The 18,801-nt window shown below is 39.3% G+C and overlaps 1 protein-coding gene across 5 annotated transcripts in view; it reads left to right on the forward strand.

The window, feature by feature from the left end:
* The window catches only part of LOC135073194 (adhesive plaque matrix protein), a 36,652-nt gene extending 18,700 nt beyond the window's left edge, over positions 1-17,952 (forward strand). Inside the window, exons 1-9 of one of the 5 annotated variants that reach the window (XM_063967272.1) lie at positions 3,903-4,089; positions 4,209-4,407; positions 7,568-7,699; positions 11,101-11,280; positions 11,938-12,197; positions 12,906-15,690; positions 15,770-15,976; positions 16,306-16,430; positions 16,812-17,952. In XM_063967272.1, coding sequence (XP_063823342.1) covers positions 4,054-4,089; positions 4,209-4,407; positions 7,568-7,699; positions 11,101-11,280; positions 11,938-12,197; positions 12,906-15,690; positions 15,770-15,976; positions 16,306-16,430; positions 16,812-17,606 — 4,719 coding nt within the window. In that variant the 5' untranslated portion in view covers positions 3,903-4,053 and the 3' untranslated portion in view covers positions 17,607-17,952. Of the gene's footprint in view, positions 1-3,902; positions 4,090-4,208; positions 4,408-7,192; positions 7,409-7,567; positions 7,700-9,739; positions 9,906-11,100; positions 11,281-11,937; positions 12,198-12,905; positions 15,691-15,769; positions 15,977-16,305; positions 16,431-16,811 lie in introns of those variants that run through there. The other 4 variants (XM_063967273.1, XM_063967274.1, XM_063967275.1 and 1 more) reach the window with 4 other exon arrangements.
* The last annotated feature ends 849 nt before the right edge of the window (positions 17,953-18,801 follow it).

Here is an 18,801-nt window from a genome sequence, read left to right on the forward strand (position 1 = left end):
GCTGCCATTCCAAGTAGGTATCTGATAGAAGTAAGACGTACTACAGGTGCATAAACGTCAGTGTAATCAATGCCATAAACTTGTTCATATCCTTTTATGACTAATCTTGCTTTATGTTTAGCAATGTTTCCGTTGGCATCTAGTTTGGTTTTAAAAACCCATTTACATGGAATTGGCTTCTTACCAGGAGGGAGCTCAGAGAGGGTCCAAGTTTCATTCTCCATTAGTGAGTTATATTCACAGTCCATTGCGTTTTTCCACTCTTGTGCATTTTCACCATGCAAGGCTTCCTTTACAGTCTGAGGATCACGTAGCAAGTTACTACTACACAGGTAGGTAGGTATTGTGCCATTCTTTCTGGGTCTCAGATTATGAGTTGTAGAAGTTGGTGGGCTCAGGTGGACGTTGCGTTCAGGAATGTAGTCTTCATCATTAATGTCATCTTCAAATATTGGTAGACTATCATCCCCCTTGACTGTGCTGATACTTTCATATAAACTTGCTTCACTATCAATGGTCTCATTTATAGTTTCATTGTTTTCTTCTTCATTTGAAGAATTTTTAAACGGCATCAGAGCAAAATCCTTTCTTACAACTTCCTCCAAGAATACAACATCTCTACTGCGAATTATTTTTCCCTCTTCCTTATCAAACAGTCTGTATCCTTTAGATTCTGGACAATATCCAACAAATATGAGTTCTTTAGATTTGCAATCCCATTTCAGTCTCTTCTCTTTAGGTACATGCATCATAGCCGGACAGCCGAAAATTCTCAAGTGGTGCAGATTAGGCTTCGAGCCTTCCCACATTTCCTCAGGTGTTTTATAATCTATGGATTTTGTAGGTGAGCGATTTATCACATAAGCTGCTGTGGAAACAGCTTCTGCCCAAAATTTCTTCGGCAACTTGGCATCAATAAGCATACATTTAGCACGTTCAACCAGAGTGCGATTCATCCGCTCACTCATACCATTTTGCTCTGGTGAATAGGGTACAGTGAACTGTCGTTTGATCCCAGACTCTTTACAGAATCTATCAAATGATTCATTGACATATTCTTTGCCGTTGTCACTTCGTAATATCTTTATTTTGGCCTGTAATTGATTTTCAACGAGTTTCTTAAACTCTTTAAAGCAGTCAAAAACTTGTGACTTGGAAGACATAAAGTAAACAAATACCTTTCTTGAATAGTCATCGATAAATGATACATAATATCTGGCACCGCCGATTGACTTTTCTTCCATTGGGCCACATACATCTGAATGTATTATCTCTAGAAGACCAGAAGCCCTTGTGCCAACATTATTGAACGGTTGCCTAGTTTGTTTTCCTTGTAGACAAGTATTGCATGACATATTGTTCTCTTGATTGATTTTCATGTCTATTCCTTCAGCAGACTCATTAAGTTTCTGTAGATTCTGGAAGTTTAGATGACCCATTCTTTGATGCCAAAGATGAGCTGTGGATAATAGTGCAAATGTCTCACTGTGTATCAAATATAAACTGTTTTGCACATAACCTGTCATGACTAACTTTGAGTTTTGATATATTCTACAGCAATTTTCATCAAATTTTACTTCACAATTATTCTTGGTGATTTGATGTATTGATAGCAAGTTCACTGCCAAATCTGGAACATACAGAACATTTTTTACCTGTACAGTGCCAATAAATCTCTTGTTCTCTCCATCATAGCTTTGTATATTTACTTTGCCACAGCCCCTGACAGGTAATGTTTTACTATCAGCAACAGTAATGTTCTTGATTGAAGCAGGTTCAAAATCATACATCAAGTTTTTATTGTTAGTCATATGCATTCCAGCACCTGAGTCGAGGTACCAGCAGTTCTTTTCCAGTGCTGGAGAAGCAGGGAATGCAGCCACAAATCCTGAGGTCCCATCAGACCTGTCACTCTGTTCATTAGAATTAGAACTTTGACTCGAGCTTCGATTTGTGCGGCAAAATTTACCAATATGCCCATATTTATTGCATTTAAAACACCTAGGGCCTCTGCCTGAAGGCTTGTTGTCCTTTGCATAATTTCTGTGGTAATTTGAATAAAAAGCTGCCGAGTCATTTTCATTTTTGACATCCTGAAGAATTTTTGTTTTCACCAAATCTGTACTTATAGTCACACCTGAGCTTTCCATTGCCATTATCATCGGCTTGTAGGATTCTGGCAGCCCTGCGAGGAGGAGCGTACCCAGCCACTCGTCATCAACATGAAACCCAATGTTTCTAAGCTTGTGTGCACAAGTAATAATTTTATTCACATAATTTTCTACACTTTCACAGCCTTCTAGATCTGTAGTAATTAGCTCTCGTAGTAAGCCTACCTTCCGTGTCAAGCCTGAGTCATCAAAAGCCTTGCGAAGGTTATTCCATACCTCTTTGGAACTTTTTGCCTCTTGGATGTGAATGTAATTGATAGGATCCACCAATAGTATAATTTTCGTCCTGGCTTTTGTGTCATCGCTCTTAGTGAAGGCGGTTTCGTCATCGTGCTCTACGCATTTCCAGAGATCCTCATGTTCTAGGTAAGTCTTCACGGCAAAACTCCACGTGCCATAATTGTCACGGCCTTTGAGTTTTTCAATGTTAATCAAATTTCCATTCGATGCCATTATTTATGGCTAATGTATAATTAGCATTTGCTGAAAAAATATCCCTGAAAACTCCTAAAATATGCGACCGAGACGGATTTGTGGTGGTTATAACCTCAAATTACTTTTCGCGGATAAACTACAACTTTCCCTAACCGAGCCTAGCTAGCCGGGCGTCTGGGCCCATAACCTGATGAAAACTAGTTATTTAAGTATTAATTAGGAGCTAAACTGAGACTAATTATAGGGAATTTATGAATAAAAGACGGAGCGTTACGAGCAATGGCGGCGTGTATTTCGGAGAGAAAAAAAAGGTGGCGACACCTAGTGTCAACTTATGAAACAAATTTAGGGCTGCGTTCATATTTCAACATGAAAGAGTATCAAACATCCTTCGTATTATTTCCTATCCCTAAATAAATAAATCCCGTTCTTAGCGGATGTCTAACTACACCCTTTAAGGAACCTACCTGCCAAACTTCAAGTTTGTAGGTGTTAATGTGTTAATAATACCGGCACCAACACCTATCAAAATGGTAATTATTATTTGACAAACGTTTAGGTATTCAGTTTGGCAATTTCGCATTCAGTCAAATACTTCAGTTTTTCATAAATTATGCTCTAAAATATTGGGCTTTTAAATAATGTTTGCCAGGGGGGACAACAGTCCTCAAATCATTGATTAAAAATTAAGTCCTGTTGTCTCCCCTAGCCAGGGGGGACAACAGGATTTCGAAATCCTGTTGGCTCCCCCAGGGGGGCCAAGCAGGGGGGACAACAGGACTGCACCAAAAAAGCAGAAAGGTTTTGGGCTTATAATTACTTTGTCGATCATGAATATGTAAAAACTTACAATAATTAATTTTTTATGTTATTTTAACTGTGTAACTAATGTTAAGTTGAAGCTATGAACACACCGACCTATCTAAGCTACTTATTGTTTAGTTATTCAACACGAAAAATATTCAAAGTGAGATCATAATAATTGCGGTTTTTGATTCATAGTGTTATTGTTAATAAACAATAGTGTACAGTCAGCATACAAAGTCAACTTTGTCCTTAGAACCATTTATTGTTACATGGAACATTTATTTTCTATTTACATCTAAGTCTCCAGTGATAAATGATTGATCATGATTGTATTGTTTTACAGTAATAATTACGCTTCCTCCTTCAAGATAACGAGTGGAGTGGGATTATACATATTTAAAACCTTTTTAAACAAATAATAGACAAAGGTACTGACAACTCATTAAGAATAAAAAATACTGTCACCAATGAAAATTAAATGTCATTTTGTAGTTTGTCATGAGTGTAGAATTTTGCGTTTTATTGTTTTGCGAGTTTATAGATTAAGATCGTAACAAACACCAGGCTTTTCTATGAATATTTAGGGATTTCTTAAGTCTATTTATTTTTGGAAGTGTTTAACTTTTAGAGTGAATCTACAATGAATCCAAAATCTACAATCAGCACAGCCAGATCGGTACCATGATTATTTGCAATTTTTCCGTAACTTTGACAGATCATTTCTAAAGATTCGTGGGTGATATCATCGCGCGAACCTGTATGAATGACGTTACATCCAAAAATGTTTGTGTACAGGTTTTAACACCGAGTTCTAGACGGACAACCGGAGTAGTGCGAGTGAGGACCTCCTTATCGTTGCCGAAGAAGAACTACCCGTGTGAATCACCCATGGGAGTGAGGCAGAACCCGTGGACGCCGACCAAACGAAGAGGGCCCATCGCTGCTGAAGCTTCCAGTCCTGGTCCAGCTGTGGTATCCCTTCCTACCTTAATAGGTACTTAAACTTAAACTTCTCCTAAGGTAGCGTTTTCAATTAAAGTTAGATTACAAGACATTTTTCCGATAATCTCTACAATTTTCAACCTAAAATTGTATTCAGGGGTAGGTACGAAATTACATTTTTATGTTTATTATGACTACCATTTTCCAGTAGCTAACCCACCCGTGAAGTATGATAATTGTTTCTTGGAAAGGGTCTGCCATATCTGATATAAATTATCATTTTTCATTTGGGATCTGTGTACGTATGATCTCATAGGTAGGTAAATAAGTAGAACTGTTATTTATTCGTATGAGCAACGTACCATTTTTTCGAATATTCAAATACTGTTTGTTGTGACAACTAACGTGCCTATATTATACCAGGCCTGGCTCACTCCGCGCGGTACATCCGATAATTACCTACAGCGAAGCGCCCCGCCGGCGGGTATTATATCAGTCGAGTGTCACGCGCGCGCTCGTCAGGACGCTGGCGTGCGTTGTAGTATGATTATAATTCTATGATCGAAGTATTATTTAAAAATGGACATAAAGAGATAGAAATATTGTGCGGCGTTCGGGTGTTTAAATTCGAAAAGTAATCTACCGGATTTATCTTTTTTTTTCGATTCCCAAAGATGCTGAAAGGTATGTTGGCCATGTAGGTAATCAATAATTCTTAGGATAGTATAGGAACCTAACCTACTATGACTACTGCTCAGAATGCGTTCGTTCGTTTCAGCCAAATGACGTCCACTGCTGGACAAAGGCCTCTCCTAAGGTTTTCCATAATTAATGCATACTTACCTACATACGTACGTACCTCATTACAAATAAGTAGATTAATTATTTTTTCACTAGACAGCAACCCTAACAGCGTAAGAAGAGTTCAGAGGCACGCGATAGAAAGAGACAAAACTTGTAGGTGAATAAAATTGTAGGTACGTAGTGCTGTGCGAGCTGAATTCCACTGTATCGCGTCGTAGCAAGACTCGCATTTATTTAAATCGTCTTGCGGAGTAATCCTTCTGTACCTGTACTATTACTTATTCTGTGATTATACGTCCTAATATGACCTGATTCCCTTCAATTTATTATCGCTCCCCTCTGACGCGACTCTACATTTGCACTTGTATCGTAACCGACTACCTAATTTAGCTAAACAGCGTGAGTTTGGAGAAAATTTTACTCGTCCTCGTATTATTTATACCGAACCGAATCCGATTAACGCAAATTAAGTCTTGTTATCCAAGTTTTATCTGAAAATATACGAAATAATTAAAGTAGGTTCTTGTAAGTAGGTTTTTCCTTTACAAATCTGTAGGAAAATTCGAACTCTTGCTGTTGAATATTATGTTACACATTTATTAAAACGCCATACCAGTCCAAGGGAAACGTAATCGTTTTTCTATACCACTTATTAGTCATACTAGCGGCCGCCCGCGACTTCGTACGCGTGGATCCCATTTTACCCCCTTCATCTATTTTACGCGGTTTAGATTTTTCATTAAAAGGATTTTCCCGCTAATTCCCGTTCCCGTGGGAGTTTCGGGAATTCCTTGTTGTAACTAAGCTTTAAGTTTATTAAGGTACCTACATGCCAAATTTCAAGCGTGTAACTTAAGCGGTTTAGATTTTTCTGTTCCTGTGGGAACTCCTAAGTATACTATAACCTGCCCAGGAGTATGAAGAATAATTGTACCAAGTTTCGTTAAAATCCGTCGAGTAGTTTTTGTTTCTATAAGGAACATACAGACGGACAGACAGACAGACAGACAGACAAAAATTTTACTGATTGCATTTTTGGCATCAGTATCGATCACTAATCACCCCCTGATAGTTATTTTGAAGATATATTTCATGTACAGAATTGACCTCTCTACAGATTTATTATAAGTATAGATTATTTACTTCTTGTTAGCACGATTGTCATTGTATATTCTGAATAAGTGCTCTTCAAGGTAGGCAGGGTAGACTATAAACGTTATTGTTATTACCTGGTAACTGTTATTATCCAAGATATCCCAGAGCCTCCCCGGTTGAATAGCTGCTGTGTCGGTCCATTGAGCACGCACTTACTATGTAGAGTGAGGTACTTCGGAACACTATTAGTGGTAAGTAGTCGGATCATTGAATTAATACAGTAACATGACTGACCAATTATGGGCTTGCTCCTCGCACTAAGCTGCTCGGTTCTGTGTATGTTAAAGCATTACGTAATAAGCCAAGCCGGGAATATATTTCGTAAAGCTTTTCTTCAAATGATTATCTTACCAAAGAGTTTGAAGATTAGAAACAAATATTCCTTTTTCAAACACCAAAATTACACTTTCAGGGCTACGTTACGTTATAAAAATTACCATATCTTTTCTTAAGTATTACCTAAGTGGTAACTTTCCGAATCGATTTGTTACAATCTTGATTACAAAATAATATTGACCTTGGTACGAAATGCCGTACAAAATAAAAATAAACATCCCATTCGTTCGACAATACCGTATCGAAGTATGTAAGTAAACATTTATCCGCAGACGGAAAACCCAAACGTTACAAATGTTACAGGATTGAGACATAATGTTTGAACATCTTTACTGTACATTATGTATGGTCATTTCTTTTGTGGATTACTTAGTTTCGGCTGCTTATTGTTTGCGGTCTCGCCGCGCTGATGTCATCCGGAGGTTGTGAGATTATCGCGCCCGCGAGCGCGGCCTCGGTCGTTTTGTTGGTACACAACGTGACATCATGTAGTATTTCGCGCGAAACACTACCAAATCAACTTTTCATTCCTTAACAATAATAAATCAAATCGCTTTTGACCTTTACGTCGCGCGCACGCATCTCAAATCGTACCGGTTTTGTGACTTGTTTGGTCGTATTTTTACGGTGTTTTTAGAAATAGTGTGTAATAAGTTTAGCAAAGCGAAAGACATCTGTTCACATAAGTGTCTGAGTGGTCTATCTATTCCATATATAGGTGTCGTCGGACGTGGGCGATAACGTTGACCCTGTCCAAGGTGAGCTCTATTCTGCCCGAGACTCAATTTACTCATTGGGAAAATTGAATCGTGTGCATTATACATATAGGCCTATACACGATACAAAAGAGCGGGGTTACGTTAACGATAGATGTAGTTTGTATTCTTAGTAAGATGGGAAAATATTGAACGTTGCAGGCAAACCACCGCAAGAGTCCCGTAGACCCAGAGCGCCCGCTTTTACCTTCGGCCAGAAACTTGAGGTTCCCGGAGGTGGCAAGGCAGGACCTGGACCGGCATCTTACAATACGGAAGGAATGACAGCAAAAGGTAAGCTAGCTGATCATGTTTACAAATAGGATTTTTTTTTGTGGGTCGGCTCTACCACTTCACCCTAGGATTGAAGATGCGAAAATCTAGCGAGCTTGCCCAGAAGGTGTATATTTCCCCTTACGAGTTGTAATTTCGGGAATGCTGCCACTTATGCATTATTATTAGGTTATTGTTAAAAAGTTTTATTAATACTCGTATTTCATGTCATAATGGTGTGAATATCAGGATATCCAAATACAGAGTTATTGTCATGATTGTGACTGTTAGTCACTATGATCAGTTTTGGATTTTTAACGAGTTGCCAATACCTACACAAAATCGTAAATAGTATCAATATAATTTTTTTTATACCTATTTCTAGATATAATATGTAAGCTCGTAGCAGTCGGCTCATAAGTGAAATTGCGTGTGTAGCCGAAATTTTCTGGCTAATCGACTAACCAAATTGCCCTCCTACGATAGTCACATAATTTGGGCACCTACCTATTTGGAAATTTCTTATCCTAATACGTATAATAACAGTTAGGTTGTTCTTATTTATGATGTTATTTTTTAGAGCTATAAATATATCTATCATATGTAATACGTATTGTAATCAACTCCGGACTCTGCTAAGCACCGCACCCAAGCAACTGTCGTCGATCCATCCAAGCGCAACCAAATTGACAGTCGCAGACGTATCGCTAATCGAATTTACTTGCCATCGCCAGTAATTGGAATCGTGGGCACTTGCTCCAATATCGTCGTTTACCAGATAATTGCCAGCGTTTAGTTCGACAAATCGTTCCACCCACAATTAGAGGCTTCTAGAACGTCTTTTGCTGTAGTCGACTGCAGCGTTTGCAGTTGTGAACTTGCAGCTTTTTCAGTCGCGGTGATTTAAATTAGAACTTATCGCATGCCGGTACGGCACGCGAAAGTTTGTGACAAACGAAAAAGACGTTTTCACGGTATTCCGTGATTCATTCTGCGACACTTGAGGATAAGTAGGTCATGACTGCAGTCGTATTTGCATATGCGATGTGGCCTGCAGTGTTTATATTTTCTCCCTATTCATACTGGCACAAAATAAGTAGTAGTTAATGCGGTTTTAATGCCTGCGCAGTTTCACGACGCCTACACAGGAACTATTAGACGTTAATTTATAGTAGGTTTATGTTGGCATTCGCTTTCCTGTCTAGAAAAATATGGGTACTTATATCCAGTTGACTTAAGTAAATAATACGTTGTTTTGTTCAAGGTTTCAGATGAACTATATTGTATTACTTCCTTTAGTTAGACAATGCATAACGGCTTTAAAACTGGCAATGTAGTTCCAACATCTTTTTATTGTTATATTTTATGATAGTAGTTTCTAATAAAGCTTATTTATTCGAGAAGAGCTTACGCAATTGGTTAATAACAAATGGTATGACTCGGATGACCTAGCATTGAGTCTATACATAAAACGGGAGATAATAATTTACAACAACAAATATGCAGCTCTGACATTTATCAAAGTCCTACTTATCTACTTACTTTTTTTTCTTTTCGGCAAGTTTGCGCAGTAGCGGCGTAAGGGGGGGGCGGTGGGGGCGGTCCGCCCCGGGTGCCAAGCATCAGGGGGTGACACAAGTCGCGCAGATTAGTACTCACTGGCACATCTGCATGGCAAATCTGCGGTTTATGTCATGATACGGGGGGGTGGAGGGTGCGATTGTCATTCAATCTTCGAATCGGTAGGTAACCCCAAAATCCTGGGGGGTACCAGGGGGTGTCATAGGACTTGTGACGGGGGGGGGGGGGGGGTGATCGCCCCGGGTGCCGACCCATGCTACGCCGCCACTGAGTTTGCGCATCTGTAAAATCAATACCAAGTCAATATTTGCAGACGAAGTCATCCATATGGCCCTCAAGTTGTAAGGTCTCGGTTATTTTTAGTCTATGTTCTTACTTGGACAATATTAGTTACCGGCATTGGAGGTATCGGAACGTGTAGATGCATTGGATGTCTCCAAATAAGTCCGTACGGACGAAGGTGATCGGGACCGGAGTGAGTCACTCGTGTAGGTGCCCGGACCCCGAGTGGCTGGCTCACTGCGGCCTGATACACCAGTGCGCCTGAGTACCTAGCTTGTGTCGGTACAAGTTCAGTGAGATTCAGTGAGTGGGAGTTTGAGTGTTGGTGCGCGTTGTATTCTATTGGAAGTTGATTTTATTATAGGTAGAGTAAATTTATTATACAGTGTTTATTTAGATTTCGTGATATTATAATTTTTCCAGTTTATTTATTTGGACTATGAATAATTTGCTTTAAATACAGAATCGTATACTAATGTTTACCACATTATCATATTAAATTTTATCAACGCGTCATAATTGAATTAATCAGTTAGTATTATAAATTTAAATTCTGCGAATAAAATAACATTTAAAGATTTAAATCGACGTCGACGATTAATATAAATTCATTTGGCTACTTCTATTTTTTAATGAGGAACTTTACTTACGCTGTCAGACTTGATTTCTCTATATTTTTAAAGGTATGTTTTAGAAGAAATGATATGTTAATAGTAACATTGAATTATTTTTCTGGGTGGAGCAAGGTTCTTTTTAGCGATAGGCCTCCCCCGACTTCATGCCAAAATTATTCGTCATCAGGGAACTTCCTATAATACCCTAACAATGTGATTAACGTAGTGGCGAGATAAATCCTGATGACTTTTCAGTCAAATCAATTACAGATATTTTTACTGACATAAATTCAGTTGTTCTATCTCGTAACAATCTCGTAAGTTCGTAACACAAGGAACTCGGCTTTCGGATTCAATCTGTGACTCTACCTGATTAATAAGCATGCATATTAAACTGTAGGAATGAAGGAAAAGGCAATTTGTGGTTGCTTGAATTGGTGAAAATGGCGAATACTTCTGTTAGGGGAAAATTAATTTTGCTTTTGGAAAAATCGTATTTTTTGATCGCGAGGTGCGCGATAAAAACTATCTGCGAAAGATCAAAATCGTATCGTATCGTCAATTTAGACGTAGCCGTGGACAGATGCTAGGTTTTATATTTCAAATATAAAAAAAGCTTGTAATGTGATGTGCTAGGACGCGCGGTCGGCCCAGCCGCGTTCTTGCACGGTCGGTGGACGCCGCCGCGGGTTGCGCCGACGCCGGCTCCCTGCGACTATGAGCCGAACAAAGCCGCTAAAGTGGTGCTAGACCACGCTCCGGCGTTCTTTATAGATGTAGAGATCATATTTTATGATTTCAATTTAAGAATACCAATACGACAATGCTTCTGGTAACGGATGAAATGTGTTTGATCGTAGGATGTCGATACAGATAGTCCTTCTGTGATAGCCCAAAATCTAGTCACAGGAAACCGTCAATAGCTAGTATATTTACATGTGCTAGGTCGCGCGGTCGGCCCAGCCGCGTCCTTGCACGGTCGGTGGCCGCCGCCACGGGTTGCGCCGACGCCGGCTCCCTGCGACTATGAGCCGAACAAAGCCGCTAAAGTGGTGCTAGACCACGCTCCAGCGTTCTCTATCGGCCTCCGAGTCAGTCCACCGCAACCCGGCGGGAAAACGCCAGGTGCCTTAGTCGAAAAAAAGTAGCATGCGGTCGCCATGTAACTTAGTTTGTCGATGTAGTAGCATGCGGTCGCCATAATAGTTTGTCTATAGTGCACTGTCATTTCATAGAGTATTCTTATAGATCAATCACTATACCACATTCAAAATTTTAAAGATTCCACTGTACTCTGCCCATTTGAGAGCGGTTTGTGTAAGAAAGTCAAAGCTACCGTTCGCATGCACACCGTAGGTATATTGTGTCCCGTTGAGTTAAATAAGTAGGTATGCATAACTCCGTCAAGTTTTTAATTAGCAAGACATAGCAACCATGCAATCTCAAACGTGTAAATTGTTATGGCTGTGTTTAAACGCAATGTTTGCAATCATTACGGCATTCCACTTTGATGTTATTGTAATTTACTGTAGCTCATTACTAATAGTTTGTTATGTTCACCAACTTAGATGACAACTTTTGCCTATTCGTAACGTTGATTCAGTCAATAGTCATTATTATTTCATACGATATTCATTCGACCTAATTCAAGCGATGACATACGTTACGCTTTATTTCACAGCATTTAAGTAGCTATTCATAATTAAATCAACTCGATTCATGACTGAGTTGAGGATCACGTTTATTTTTGTCAAATATAAATTAGATATCTTACATTTCCAGCGCCGAACGTGTATTCTATGCCGCCTGTGCTTGGCGAAGCGAAAGAGGGAAGTAAGCGCGCCGCTCCAGCCTTCAGCATCACCGGTCGGGGTAAAACTATAGAGTCCAAGACTCCAATGCCAGGCCCCGGCACGTATACCACGGACAAGGCAGCAGTAGCGCTGACCAAACGACCGCCCGCATACACCATGGCCCCGAGGAGGGAAGTCAAACAACCATCAGAAGCCGTCCCCGGGCCTGGAGTATACTGTCCAGAGAAGGTGAGAAATTTTCACAAGTCAAAGATCAGCCTTAACTTATTTTCCCTTAGCATGCTGTTTGTTGACTAAATCTAATTTGTGATGTTAAAAAAAAGCTCGCATGTTCTCTTATGCTAGGAATGCTGCATAATAATATACCCTGAATCATAACAGTTATCATTGAAACCCTAATAACAATAAATATTTTCTCTCATTTCGGTGATACTAACATTTAGGTGGGTAAATAACAGGTGTGCGTGAATCTCCCGTGGGCGCCAGCTCATACCTTCGGCATCAGGCATTCGCAGTTCGCAGGGCAGGCGGTCCACTACCCTGCCCCTGAAGGCATCACGGCAACCTAACCTGTCTGTAACCACCCTTACCACCCTCTAACATACACTCACCTTAATTTGTGACGCTTTTAACATTTCTAGTGTACTCATCAAGCGCATTTATTTTATAATCGGCAAATTATACATATTGTAAATAAATATTAACGTTAACATTTTTGCGTTTATCTTTTACTAACTTTTTTAATTGCATGCTGCTTCAATGACTGGCGTCATTCATGTTTGAACGGTATGATAAATTCCTATTTTACGTTTTGTTTAACAATTTGTTCTATTAGGTGTATGAAATTTAATAAATACACTAGTAGTATTGTTTTTATTTTAAAATGAAATATGTAAAATATTCTCTGTCTTAAGTTCATTATTTTTGTCTTTACAGGATAAGTCACAAAAGTATACAATTTCGAGCAGAATGAAAATGGAAAGAGTAGAACAGCTTCCAGCTCCCAATGCTTATTGTCCAGAAAAAGCAGACCGATTATTGCGAGAAAAATCACCAGCTTTCTCATTTAGAACGAAAACCGAAATAGTGAAGACTAGTCACGCTCCAGCTCCGAATATGTATTCACCTGAGAAGTCTCTTCACTCCTTGAAAAATGGACCAAAATATACATTAGCGGGAAAAGGCGTTGCTGAAAAACACGAAGTAACACCAGCACCTAATTCTTATAATCCTCAAAAAGCCGACAGACTTTTACAGTGCAGTTCCCCTTCATTCTCACTACGTTCAAAAGAAGTAGTCGAGAAGATTGAGCAAACACCGGGGCCGAATGTTTACGCTCCTGAAAAGTCGATGCATATGTTGAACGGAGGGCCAAAGTATACAATTACTGGGAAAGGAGTCTGCACCAAGATTTCAGAAACACCGGCTCCGAATAGTTATGATCCTGCAAAAGCTGATAAAGTTCTTCACGAGAGCTCTCCATCTTACACTTTTAGGATTAAAGAACAAGCTGCCCTTCGAAGTGAATCTCCTGCACCAAATGTGTATGCCCCCGAGAAATCTATGCATATGTTAGATGGAGCTCCTAAATTCAGTATAAGTGGCAAAGGGCCATCTGGTAAGATTCCTGAAACACCAGGTCCAAATGTTTATTGCCCAGACAAAGCTGATAAGTTGCTGCACGAATCCTCTCCAGCTTACACCTTTAGAACAAAGGATCAGATCAGTAAAAAAGATAATACTCCGGCTCCTAATATGTATGCACCTGAGAAATCTATGCACATGTTAGATAGTTCACCAAGATTCACTATTGCTGGCAAAGGGAGTGATCATAAAATAGAAAATACTCCAGCTCCTAACATGTACAGTCTTGATAAAGCAGACAAGCTTCTTCACGAATCTTCGCCGGCTTATACTTTTAGACCCAAAAGCTCTCTAGATAAACCTAGTGACACTCCTGCCCCAAATTGTTACGATCCTCACTTATTAGATGGCACACCAAAATATAGTTTATATGGAAAAGGACATGATGCGAAGCCCGCTGTCACTCCAGGTCCAAATGCGTATGATCCTCATCTAATAGATGGAACCCCAAAATTCACAATGGCAGGAAAAGGCCAACCAGGAAAAACATCTGATGTACCGGCACCCAATGCCTACAATCCCTGTCTGCCAGATGATACTCCTAAATTTTCTATGTCTGGTAGGGCACCAGATGGAAAACCGTTAGATACTCCAGGGCCTAGTAATTACGACCCGCATATTCCAAACGACTCGCCCAGATATACTATAGCTGGAAAAGGGCCAGATGGAAAATTACCCGATGTTCCAGCCCCAAATGCGTATGACCCACACTTACCCGATGGAACACCCAAGTACTCGCTAGCAGGAAAAGGGCATAACGCGAAACCTTCAGACACGCCAGGACCCAATGCATATGATCCTCATCTACCTGATGGCGCACCTAAGTATACCATGTCTGGTAAGGGACACGATAGCAAAATATCGGATGTTCCTGCGCCGAACGCTTATGATCCACATTTATCTGATGGAACACCCAAATACACGCTAGCAGGAAAAGGGCATAACGCGAAACCTTCAGACACGCCAGGACCCAATGCGTATGATCCTCATCTACCTGATGACGCACCTAAGTATACCATGTCTGGTAAGGGACACGATAGTAAAATATCGGATGTTCCTGCGCCGAACGCTTATGACCCACATTTACCTGATGGAACACCCAAATACTCGTTAGCGGGAAAAGGACATTCTGCAAAACCTTTTAACACGCCAGGACCCAATGTTTATGATCCTCATCTGCCTGATAATACTCCTAAGTTCACCATGTCTGGCAAAGGGCACGATGATAAAGTATCAGACGTTCCAGCGCCAAATGCTTACGACCCACACTTATTAGATGGCACGCCTAAGTATAGTATGTATGGTAAAGGTCCTGACGCCAAACCTTCTGATACTCCAGGACCAAATGTATATGATCCTCATTTACCCAATGGAACACCTAAGTTTACTATGGCTGGCAAAGGTCAACCAGGAAAAATAAATGACACGCCTGGTCCTAATGCCTATGATCCTAGTAAATATGATTACATGTTAGATGGTGTGCCTAAATACAGTTTTGGTATAAAAGGACCTGCACAAAAACCGTCCAATAATCCTGCACCTAATGCTTACAGTCCAGAAAAGGCAGATAAAATGCTGCATGAAAGTTGCCCATCGTATACTTTCCGACCAAAGATAGAAAGCGGAAAAGTCCCTGAAACGCCAGGACCTACATCTTATAACCCAGAGAAGGGCGATAAAATGTTACATGAAACATCTCCCGCGTACACATTCAGACCTAAAGTCAATGACGGTAAAATCGAACTTACTCCTGCTCCTAATGCATACAATCCTGACAAAGCTGATAAGGTATTATTGGAAAAGTCGCCCGCTTACACCATGTCACCAAAAGGGAAAGATGCTAAAATCAGCGACACGCCTGCTCCTAACGTTTACAATCCAGAAAAGGCTGATAAAGTTTTGTTAGACAATGCTCCGCGCTATTCGTTTAGGATAAAAACTAATCCCCACAAACCCGATAATGTTCCGGCGCCTAATAGCTACAATCCAGATAAAGCGGATAAAGTATTAATGCATAGTGCTCCACAATACACGTTCAGAGTGAAGACAGACACATTGAAAGTTCTCGATACACCTGGTACGTTATTGTTCTTTTCTGTATGCTTAAAATTATTATTTTCAGTATCTTATTGGTATTAACAATTATATTTTTACAGCACCAAATTCGTATACAATTCCTACGCCGGTCAAGACGCCGTTGTATACCATATCTGGAAGGCACAAGGAGCCTATTGACGAAAGACTGAAAGTCCCAGCGCCTGGCGCCTACAATCCTGAAAAGAGTTACAAATTCATCTTGACTTATTCACCTCAGCACACATTTGGCATTAAAATCCATACTGATAAATATACTGATACTCCTGGTAAGTAATTTTCTTTTTGTTCTCTTGCTATCCATTTAAATGTAAAATTAATTATACAACAATTGCACTGCAATAGATTTCTGGAAGATTTAGTTTTCTATATTAAAATAATTATCTTGTTGGTTTTTACAATGTAACGTGGAGTTAAATTCGTCTTTGTTTCTGGACAATGATGTTGATATCTTATCAACAAGGATGATAAGGCGATGCTAATAATATAGTAGTCCATTAAAGATGAATTTCAGATTTACATTAGATTCAAAACCGCCCTGATTGAATTAAATTCATTCCATCTCGCAACAGTTCTAACATAGATGTTTTACTTCCAGCACCAAACACGTACCGCATTCCTTCAGTGCTGGATACGCCGGTGTACACCATGTCCGGCCGCCACCGAGTACCGACTGATGACCGCGCGAGGGTGCCTGCCCCTGGCACCTACTCGCCAGAAAAGGTACGTCAAAACGTATTTAAATTATCTTTGTAGACTGTCAGATAATTTCTATACAAACATTGTGCATTGAGAGTGTGGTTACATGTAAACTCTTCCTTTTTATATGATCACTAGCTGACCCGGCGAACTTCGTACCGCCTTAGCGTAGAGATTTTCTTTATATTTTTTTCCGTAAAAACCTTGTACAGAGTATTAGAAAACTACAAAAAAAAAATCAGCCAAATCGGTCAAGCCGCTTTCATGTTATGTCGTGACAACGGAAAACGGGTTTCATTTTTATATATATAGAAATATAGATTACTATTTTTTTTAAAGTTAAGAAGTATCCTCCCGAGTACCAGTACTTATGTGTGTATTAATGCTCTATTTATACGTTTACAGGTGCAGCTAAGCAAGACACCCCAAATTACTTTTGGAATCAAACACTCACCACTTCTTGGGCAGCTGAAACCGATCGAGCCTCTTCGGTCAACTACGAAAGACGTCACACAGAGGCAAACCGCGAATAATGTCTCCCAAACCACCGAAAGAAGAGTCACGCAGGTGCAAGATAACAAGATTGTAAATAATACACACGCGATTGAAAATTACGATAATCGACACATTGTAAACGAGTCGAATTCGATGGATGCTATTCAAAACACGAGAACACAAGTCACCCATTTGAGAGCTGAGAGTGAGCTCAGAAGTTCAACCGTAACTCCTGAACCTATCCAAGAGATACTCACTCAAGAGCTCGTATGGGTTCCGGAGCATCTAGAACAACCTATCCGCCGTGGTTCGTACACCATCGACAAAGATGATGGTTTTACGGAACATTATCACAGTGATGAAGTCATTCCAGTTGAAAATGGAATGAGGAGAGTCGCAACTAGCGGGGAAAGAGGTGCTGTTTGCACTGAAGAGAGCAGCAACAAGGTGATCAGGAAAGAGGGTTTTGAACAGAACGTGCAAAGAAACGTTAAGAATGCGAGTGCTCATGAGAAGAGCCAAGCCACTACTGAGGAAGTGAGGACCGGTACTGAGGTGAAACAGCTGGCCAATGGTGGCATCGCTAAGACTACCACGACTACTACTATCAGAAAAGTCGGTACTGCCGCCAAAACAGCAAATGCCACGACCACTGTCACTCGCACCGCGACCGCAGTGACGTCGCGTGACATCGGTGTCAAGTAAATTGGTCGTAATGTGCAGCTATGCCGGCGTAGGAAGCTTCAATTGGCTACATTAATACCGCTGCTACTATTACTTACCTTGATTTAACACTGAAGTTGACCCACTTGATACGCCATTCATTGCGTTATTTAATACCAGACTGATTGATAATAACAATCGTTTGTATCATTTATTCCTATCCTACGTTGAAACTCTATTCACACAGCTTACGGCTTTGTGTTTTATTTATTGCGAACCTATTTATTTTGATAAGATGAAATGACATCCATTATATTACTTTTAATAATTTTATTAACGTTACTAATGTTGTTACAATATTGATATTTTAATAAACATTTTATTTTTATTTGTTTTTGTTTTATTTAAGGGATAAGAGTGGAATAGGAGAGGTCTTCTACCGTTTTCTGCGATTTCTGAGACCGAAAATATGAATTGAATGGTAATAATAATAGTCATATTTAATTTTATAAGAGAGCATAATATTGCACTTGAAACAAATCCTTCGTCACTGCTTTGTTTATTTATGCTTTGTTTATTTAAACCAGTTTTTCACATCAAAAGAAGTTATTCTGATGAAATGTATAAACAACAATAATACTGTAAAGTTTCATCAAAATCCGTTCAGTAGTTTTTATGTAAAAGAGTATCAAATATCCATATATCCATCCTTACAAACTTTCACATTTATAATATTAGTTAGGATGTTGTGAAATGTAAATAAATTTTCCTGTTTATTATGGAGTAGTCAATGGAGTAGTATTAATTATTTTGTGGTTTCGAAGAACAAGGACGATGATCAAAATAAGTTTCAACATTAACTAATTAGTTTTGAATTTTTCAAAAGTTACTCTGGAATTGATAATAATAATAATAATAAATACTCTTTATTGTACACCACATAAAAAGAAACAGAAAGAAAAGGAACACATAAGGTACAATTAGGCGGTAATTAATTTATTGATGTCACAGAATTTTTGTAAAATCAGGTTATTTTGAAAAAATCATGCACCTTCATTCAGTTTTAGTGTTCCAATGAAATTAAAAGTTACTCTGATTGTGCCTAAAAATTCAAAATGTAATAGTCCTCCAAAACCCAAAACAACTTTTTTATCTGAGTCAACCTAATTTTCTGAAAATTTTATTACTTATTGCAGTTTGCTATACTACATATTAATAATATTCTGGTGTTATTGCA

This window comes from Ostrinia nubilalis, chromosome 7 (assembly GCF_963855985.1).
Source record: "Ostrinia nubilalis chromosome 7, ilOstNubi1.1, whole genome shotgun sequence".
NCBI classification, from domain to species: Eukaryota; Metazoa; Arthropoda; class Insecta; order Lepidoptera; family Crambidae; genus Ostrinia; species Ostrinia nubilalis.